At 39.7% G+C, this 9263-nt stretch overlaps 1 protein-coding gene across 4 annotated transcripts in view; it reads left to right on the top strand.

The window, feature by feature from the left end:
- The window catches only part of MICU1 (mitochondrial calcium uptake 1), a 156277-nt gene that overhangs the window by 91601 nt on the left and 55413 nt on the right, over nt 1-9263 (top strand). For all 4 annotated transcript variants that reach the window (XM_044420532.1, XM_044420531.1, XM_044420534.1 and 1 more), the window contains one exon: nt 2735-2817. In XM_044420532.1, coding sequence (XP_044276467.1) covers nt 2735-2817 — 83 coding nt within the window. The remainder of the gene's footprint in view (nt 1-2734; nt 2818-9263) is intronic.

Raw genomic sequence — 9263 nt, 5'->3', positions numbered from 1 at the left:
GCCAGGAAGTGAGAGGACCGGATGCCATGATCTTAGTTTTCTTAATGTTGAGTTTCAAGCCGACTTTTGCACTCTCTTCCTTCACCTGCATCAAGAGGCTCTTTAGTTCCTCCTCACTTTCTGCCATTAGAGTGGTATCATCTGCATATCTGAGGTTGTTGATATTTCTCCCAGCAATCTTAATTCCAGCTGGTGATTCATCTAGCCCAGCCTTTCCCATGATGTGCTCTGCATATAAGTTAAATAGGCAGGGCGACAGTTTACAGCCTTGCTGAACTCCTTTCTCAATTTTGAATTACTATGAAGTAAATATTAAGGAATAGTCTGATCCACTGTCCTCACCATTACCACCAAAGTTTCCTTCTTTCCACCACTTTCTGATGTATTTTACTTTGGTCTTTTAATGCTGCATTTGTACATCTCTTGACTGCCTTTCATGTTATTTTGGGAATCCAATTTATTTTTTCCCATGCAAATACATAGAATTTTTAGGCTGAGTTTAACCTAATGGTGTGTTCAGAAGTTGTCAGCTGGATCATGTAGACACTTCTCATACCAGCTCAGGCAGTCCTGATAGAGGTGCAGGGCTGTTTTGGGAACTGCTCACTTGATCTAGACAAAATACACTGATAAAGACCGGACGCTACCAAGGAATGGCAACCATGCCACAGCAGCTCAGTGTATTGTACCAAAAGTGCATTCTTTGCATTACAAACAAAGGACTAAATCTATCCTCATTGCAAATGACAGAGATTTTTTATTGTTCCTCCCACCCTATTTTTCCTTGATATACTCCATGGTTTTTTACCCTCATGATTACATCCCAGTAAATACTTGTGTACAGTTTTAGTTGTATGCAGAATTTATCCTACAGAGCGTTATCTTGTCAGACATACATCACATGTGAAGTAGTCTTTTACCTGTTGCTCTTGTTGTTGAAAATGTTATGATTTCATAGATACACATGTTCTCAAAGAAAAAAAAAACCAAATCCAACTCTGTGCTTGGGATATGGCCTCATTTGAAGATGTATTTGGATATCAAATACCAGACACATGGATTGTTGGTTCATATTTTGGGGAAAACATTAAGGCTTTTCTTCCCTTTCTGTCACATAAATTTTGGATGTAACTATGTGGAAGTTCTTGGTGAGCAATTCACACATTTATTTAATTTTCATGTTATGTAAACATTCCAGGAAGGAAAAACTCTTCAGCACTAGGAAATTTAAAACTGAATGTTTGAGGTATGCAGAAGGTTTGCGTATCATAAAATCTCTTCCCATTCAGGCAAGAGATTTTATGATATGCAAACCATGCTTGTATCCTCCCCCTCTAACATGAAGTAGGAGTATGGTAGAATAATATTAATTCTTCCTTGAATTAAATTATCTTTAGATATTACTTGTCCTGGTTGTCCTGTTTCTTCGAGAAATGCTTTTGATCATGGCTCAGTCCTTTCCTTTGTTGAGAGAGTACTATTAGTCTGTGAATCAATATTATAATCAAATCTAGCATCTAGCACAGCTCAGCTTAGAAGAAACTAGCACAGCTCAGCTTATGTTTATTATCACTTAGATAACATTGGGAAATGTGTGGCTCAGGCTGTGTCTGAGGCAGTTAGAGGGAAGAGAATGCAAAGTGGTTGTTGGAATGGCACACCTGATCCCAAAGAGGAAAAATACGCACAATTGTTATTAACAAATGTCAGGCTCATTTGCTGACTTACTTACTCTTCTGCTATTAGCACATTTGTTTTAAAGATAGAAATGTTAAGATGACTTGGGAAAACTGGAGATTCTATTGCTTAAAGCTGTCAAGCCAAAAAGAAAAGAAAATTTGGAGGAAAGTTGTAAACCCTGGGTGTGTTGGGGTTGTTATGAACCATATCTTGTGGCATAGCTCTGCACTTCTGCAGTTCAGCCATGCATAATTTATTTCCAGGAATTCTCAGTCATTTGTGTTAGATATTTACCTTCTGCAACAAAGCTGACTGTGCTGGAAGAAACTTAGGTTTGCCACTTTTCTGGAAGATGTAGGCAAAAGCACTGATGGACTCGATTTTTAAAAAATGCCTAGTGGTAAAGAGATGTTGGGACTGAGTTACAGCTCCCTGGTTAGTTTGGTTTGAAGATAACCACATGGTAACCCTAAGGCAAGGATTCTGCATGAGGATGGTATATGATAATGGCTGGTGTGAGGATACAGTTAACAGCTTCCATGCAAAATTGGACAGCAAACAAATGTTAATGGGCACAACGTTTTCTTCTTTTAAGTTATTCCTTGGCAAGGGAAGTCATGTTTCCTTCATAGAACTGGTTTGGATGTAATGGCAGCATCTGATGGTATATCTTGGGTTAATTAACCCATTACTTGTGGGGACATGTGCTATGGGAAAACCGATTTCATTTTGCAGCAATAACCTATGAATACACCATTTGTAAGTTGTTAGTATGTTGTTCTAACCCTTTGGTTAACTCTTCAGGTTAAACCCACAGTTTGTTCTTAGCTAACCCATGGTTGGTTATTGTTTAATAATCCATAAAGCTAATTCTCTTGTTTGGCTTTTTTGTTAGGGCTTTGTCCTGAAAAGCAGCATAAACAACAAAAATGTTGAAAAATGTGTTTCAAAACTATTAAATTTTTAAAATATTCAACAATGGTACTGCCCTTAGACCAAATTCCTACTGCTACTTCATATCATAAAGTTGTTTGTCTTTATTTTTCCCCTCTAGCTCCTCAGAGGAACTTTGAAATTGCTTTCAAGATGTTTGATCTAAATGGTGATGGAGAAGTGGATATGGAAGAATTTGAACAGGCAAGTTTTATTTTATTTTTCCTGGAGATTTATCTTGCAACACAATCAAGCAGTTAGTCGGCCTCTCCTCTTCTGATCTTATCCGTAGCACCCTTTCATTCTCCTTTTTTAGGAGAAAGCACAAAAGCCGTGTGAGTGATTCTTTCTGTACAGGGCCATTGGAGGAAAATTAGATACTCATTTTGGATGTTTTGTAACTGTGTGCCAAGCCATTCTTATTTACAGTGTTGCACTGGAGCTGCCACACTATTTGCCTGAAAAACAAAAGGTTGGATCCAGATGCATGCAGAGAAAGAATCCTTCCAGGTGGATAAAGATGGGAAGACAGGTTTTGCTCATTCCTTTCTTCATTCTCCTCTGGAGAGTTGGGAGAACCTCCTTAACCCTGAATGAAGCCCTATGAGAACTGCAGTGGGAAGGAGGAATGTATGCAAATCATAGCTCCTCTTCTTCCAGGAGGGAGCATCTGTTAGATCCCAGCTGATTTTTCCCAACAGAAGGAGCCCTTTCATTAGTGGAGGGGCAACTCTGGATCCAACCCAATGCCCTGATTCAATTCATAGTGATATTCAGTGCATGGTATTGCAAACAATCAAATGAAAGTTATACCTCTTCGTGAGAACACTGTCCACTCACATCTGTGGTATGAGGGCAGGGTCCAAAGTCATCTATTGTGTGACAGTTGTGTGAATTAGCCCCAAGGATCACTTTGAATGTCACTTTTTGAGTATAAACTTTTATATCAACAACATAAGATAGTACCAACGCATATGAAGGCTAGTGAATGTTCAGTAAAGATGTGATGTCAAGTAATTTTTACACTTTGAAAAACACTTTATGAGTTATGTTTATAAAACAGCCTTCAGTAAACACTTGCAAAATGTAAATTATGTTTTCTATTCACTTCCTTTCTGAGAAGCATTTGTTTCTACAGATCTTTTAATATTCACATTCAGTAAAATCAGACAAACACAACAGACTTTCAGAGATCAATGAGTAGGATCTGCAATGAAGTGCTTCTTTGACTGGGTCTCGATGACACACCATTGCTTGTTGGTTTTTAAAAACTGTGATGAGTTGTGGCACCTGTGGATGCCAAATTGCACACGTAACTCTTGCTCAGAGGTTGTCATGTCCTATGAACCTGGTGAGTGTGGGCTGTATGAGGGTTAAACCAGACAATGGGGTGTGTGAAGATTGTTCAGCTGTCACATAACCTACACTTGCTAGGGTTGTATGATACAACAAGCCCAAAGTGACTGTTATATATTCAGGGATGATTGCAGATGCCACAGCCTCACTGTGGGTTGAGTAACACATGGTGAACAATCATGTTCTACAAACAACCTCAAGTACATTCTCGGCTCTAGGAAGCCTGCCCGCTGTGCTCCTTTCAGCAGGCCACTCCATTCTGTTCTTGCACTCCCGGTTTTCTTTTTCTTTTGTGACTGGTATGCAGTGTTCCACAGCTGTTGAGAATGTTAGGTCCGCATGAGGCTGGTTTTGTGTGTGGGTGTTACAGGGGAAATTTGAGGGAATTGCTTTTGCAGTTTTTACAAAGACTTAGCAAATCTTTTGGTTCCTCCAAGCATGCTGACACCTTTCTCTTGCTCCTTAGCAGCTTCATACTCACTGGCCATGTACACAGTCACCAAAAAAAGGAAACCACAGTAGCTTCTTTTCCCTGGACTGCATATGCCAGTTGCATGCCTGAGATTGGTCTATTTGCCCTCATGGCACACAGGAGTGGTAAGGCGTACAGTGGAGGCGGCTTCCAAACCATCCCAGAACACATGACTTATAGTTTGGAAGCCATCCTCTGCCATGCATCTGACCAGGTCCAAATGACACAGCAGCCTGCACACCACAAGGGTAATTAGGCCAATCATCTGGAGCACAATTAACCTGTGCGGGGGCAGGAAGTGAGGGAAAACACCATGGGAACTGCACATCTGAGTTTGCTATAAGAGGAAGTGATTATTCAAGTGCTAACCAAGTAGGTAGCAAACAAAAACTGTCACCACTAAATGAGATGGCAAGTTGCCAAGAAAAACAAATCTTTCTTTTCCTTATATGTTGGTAAACAATTTAATTTATTTCATTTTAAATTAGGGGAAAATGCCCTTTGGTTTCTTTTCAACTGCTATTTCCTTGGCAAAATGTTTTAAGCATTTTGAAACTCACAAAATGCTTTTAATTGTGAATGAAAGAGAACCAGCAGGGTCAAATCTGTAAAGAGGGTGGAGGTAAAAGCATTTCAAGAGAAAAGGAAGCTGTTAACCTGGCTGCACAACAAAATAGAAATAGAACCAAAGGGAATAGATTTGGCTTACTGTTTGTCTCAATTACTGCTATGATATACTAGCATGAAACAATCTTATTCTATTATTTGTAATTGTGTGGGTTTGTGATTCAGTGGGTTTTCATTTTCTTTGTAAACACAACCAGTTGAAAAGGCATACTAGTGCATAATGAAGTATGCGCAAGTCAGAACACCTTAGCTTGATACTGTATCTTAATTTTTTATTATTATTTTTAAATTGCAAAGTGCCCTGTTTTCTTCCTATGTCTTTACAAGACTTTAGCAGTTCTGGAAAAAGGTGAAAGGTATATGGGGAGCAGATGTGAAAACAGTATTTTTTAAAGCTGTGTGTGAGGCACTGTGTTTCTACATGCTTTATGGAAATGGCAGTAATGCTTTTTCAGTACTTATTATGAACTGTCTAAAGCTGTAAAAAATTTCGGAGAGGCCCAGCTATTCAGATTGCTTCTTGTCTTGTTCAGTCGCAGAGTCATGCCCGACTCTTCACAACCCCATGGATCACAGCACTCCAGGCTCCCTGTCCTCCACTGCCTTGCGGAGCTAACCCAACCCCGCCACACCAATGACTCCATCCAGCCACCTCAACCTCTGCCATCCCCTTCTCCTTTTGCCTTCAGTCATTCCTAGTATAACAGTCTTTTTCAGTGAGTCCTTCCTTCTCCTTAGGTGGCCAAAGTATTTGAGCTTCAGCTTCAGTATCTGTCCTTCTAAAGAACAGTCCTTTAGGATTGACTGATTTGATCACTTTGCAGTCCAAGGGACTCTCAGGAATCTTTTCCACCACCACAATTCAAAAGCGTCAATTCTTCAGCACTCCACCTTCCTTATGATCTTCATTATACCATGTTTTGGTGTTAATTCTAGAAGGTGCTGTAGGCCTTCATAGAACTGGTCAACTTCATCCTCTTCAGCACCACTGGTTGGGGCATAGACTTGGACTACAGTGATGTTGAATGGTTTGCCTCGGATTCGAACTGAGATCATTCTGTCATTTTTGAGATTGTACCCCAGTACTGCTTTTCCTACTCTTTTATTGACTATGAGGGCTACTCCATTTCTTCTAAGGGATTCTTGCCCTCAGTAGTATATATGGTGGTCATCTGAATTAAATTCACCCATTCCTGTCCATTTTAGTTCACTGATTCCCAAGATGTCAATATTCAGTCCTGCCATCTCTTGGTGATCCATTTCCTTCTCCAGTGGATAACCTTTTGTCAGAGCTCCCCACTATGACCTGTCCATCCTGGGTGCCCCTGCACAGCATAGCTCATAGCTTCACTGCACTGTGCAAGTCCCTTTGATCACAACAAGGCAGTGATCCATGATGGGGATTCAGATTGCTTAGGCCTGACTAAAACCCTGTGTGTGAAAACACAGTTGAAAGTTTTTGCTTGTTCTTTATGCCGTAAAAAAACGATTGGATGAATTTACTTGGACATTCATCTGTATGCTATACTCTGCTTTCTAAAGTCTGTATTTAAAAATAGTTAAGAACATATTTAGGAACATAGGAAGCTGTCTTGCGTCAAGTTGGTCCATTGGCCTTTTTAGCTCAGGATTGTCTGGCATCCTTTTCAGCTCTCTCTGAAGATGGCAGAAATTGAACCTGCATCCATGAGCTACAGCTTTTCCACTGTTGCAACTGTTATGAGGGCCACTTTGCGTCTTACACAATAAGTGGGATCACGAATGCTAATGTGATGTAGAGGTTAGGGTAATAGACCAGGATGAAGAAGAGCCTGAACTCCTTGGATGGAAAAGAAGAGAATGAATGAATGAATGAATGAATGAATGAATGAATGAATGAATGAATATGGTGGAGATATTTTTCTTCATGTTTACAATAACAAACTGCAAGTAGTCAAGACTAAAAACATGTGGATATGTATGTTTTCTAGGGTTTATCACAGTCATAGGCAAAAAGTAGTTTTTCGTATCATGAGAATAGGCTTTGAATTGTTCCTTCCTGTAAAGTATACTCATAGCCTAGCATGAGTGATTACGTCTCTCCTGTTCCTTGTCGCTGTTTCTAAGATGAAAAGTTATATATAATACATCGTTCATTCCTGTTTTGATTCAGTGCATTTTAAAAGCAAACAAAAGGAGTACTATCCCCCACAGCAGGCTCTGATGTCATTATTTACCACCAGGGGTAAACAATCCAATCTTATACTCGGTTACTAGGAACACAGCCCTTCAATAAATGTGCCAAAGATTGCAGCCTAAGAATATAGGGTGGTGAGTTCTTGGGTTTTCATATCTAGCAGAGGTAGAGCACTGACCACAAAATTCAGTTTGGATCCCAGTTTACTAACTGTAGTGATTCAGGGGTTCATGCCCCCCACTATCACTGGCAGTCAGCAGATAAGAACATAAGAAGAGCCATGCAGCTTCAGATCAAGGCCCCTCTTGTTCAGCATCCTGTTCATGCAGTGGCCAGGCAGCTGCTAACAGGAAAACCACAATCAGGACAGCACCTTCCCACCCAGGATTAAATCAATGATTGTAGGGGGAAATGCCTAGTGAAGAGCAGGAGTATTTTGTTTTCCAAGTTACATTAAAAAGATCATTGTGAGGTGAAGAACTCTCATAAACATTTAGGAAACTACCTGCGTATGCCGGTGGAACAAAATATAAAAAATGAATGGGACTGATCTTGATAATGCATGTCAGTGTGGTTTGTATCCTTTTTTTTCTGTCATGCCTAATTTCAGTTGAATTGATTGGGCAACAGCTAATAGAAAGGCTCTTTGTCTGACAAACTCAGCAGTGCTTTAAACATTTTTTAAAGAGGAACAATGCAAACTGGGTAGCTTATGCCTGAAAGTGGAAAAACAAACCTGTGGGTTTATTGGTCCCTCCCTTGCCCTCCCCTGCATATTATCGTAATCCTGCCACCCAGATGATTTAATGCCGTAGTGATCAAAATATGCGCTTTGAGGGTGTATCTTCTCTCTGGTCTGACAAGGACCAGAGACAACTTGCTGTACTTAATGAAAATCAGCTCCATGGCAGTTGAACATTAGAGATTTGGAGACCCCTTTGACCAATATGAAAAGTTGTCTTTTCCCAAGTATGAAGATATTACAGTAAGTAACTATAGCTTAGATAGTTCAGTGTTAAGATTGCTTAATTCCCTTTTGTCAGAGACTAAGTGCATTGCTGCTTGTATATTATAGGATAAAAAGAAACATTGCTTTAAAAATTCCCAAGTGGACCCCTAATAACTTAAGTACTACCAGACTTGGAACTTTGTGCAGATTACTTTGGTTGTTTCTAACCTGGTGCCACATCTTCGGTACTAGATTAGTATCTTAACTTTTCATTTGCATATATTTTAAATTCAGTTAAATGTTAAATGTAATTAATGAGTAGTACCAGATTTCGGGCAGCTGATTGCTTTTCTAATTCTATTTGGAGATTGAAATGTGTTGCTTTTGCTACAGGATTTTCCCTAGTTTGCCTGTTGCCAGAGTCTGACTCTGACCTTCTGGCTGTTTCAAAATCTCATTATGAATAAATACCTTTTGTGACGTACTATGTGAATACAGTCTACCATCTCAGAGAAATAATTTTACATTGCTTTAGAATCTACAAAATCTATAGAATCTACAAAATTTACAAAAATCTCTATTTGCGCTCTGTGCATTATTTGTATCTTCTGTGTAATTCTATTTTCAGACCTAGCAATGGGAGATATGTGCCCTTCCCTGACATCTACCATACCTGCTTAGGTTTTCCATATGCCTTGAATAGACCTTGAGCTTCTGTGCTAAACCTCCTTGGCCTGACAGGACAGGCTGTAGTAGATTTTGCAAGGTTTGGTTTCCCCATACACCTCCTTTACTTTTTAAAATCAAATTGCAGATTATCAAGATAGTGTATCTCTAACCCTTTTTCTTTTAAATTTGCCAGCATTGCAGAGCAGATGTTTTTGAATGTCGAACTATTGTAACCTTGCCGTCTTCAACTCTGGGCAGGCTCACAGGTTGTTCACCTTTGACTTTGGTGCCCTAAGCCAAAGTATAAGAGCTGCTGGATCAAAGCAGGGTGAGGCCACCTGGCAGATTCAGCCTCTAAAGTGATACTGTCTTGCCCTTCCATGTGTTAATCTATGCACAGT

The sequence above is a fragment of the Varanus komodoensis genome, unplaced genomic scaffold, assembly GCF_004798865.1.
Source record: "Varanus komodoensis strain SLA01 unplaced genomic scaffold, ASM479886v1 scaffold11, whole genome shotgun sequence".
Taxonomy (NCBI): Eukaryota; Metazoa; Chordata; class Lepidosauria; order Squamata; family Varanidae; genus Varanus; species Varanus komodoensis.
Note: the sequence above shows the minus strand (reverse complement) of the source record. Positions and strands in the feature narration are given on the sequence as shown.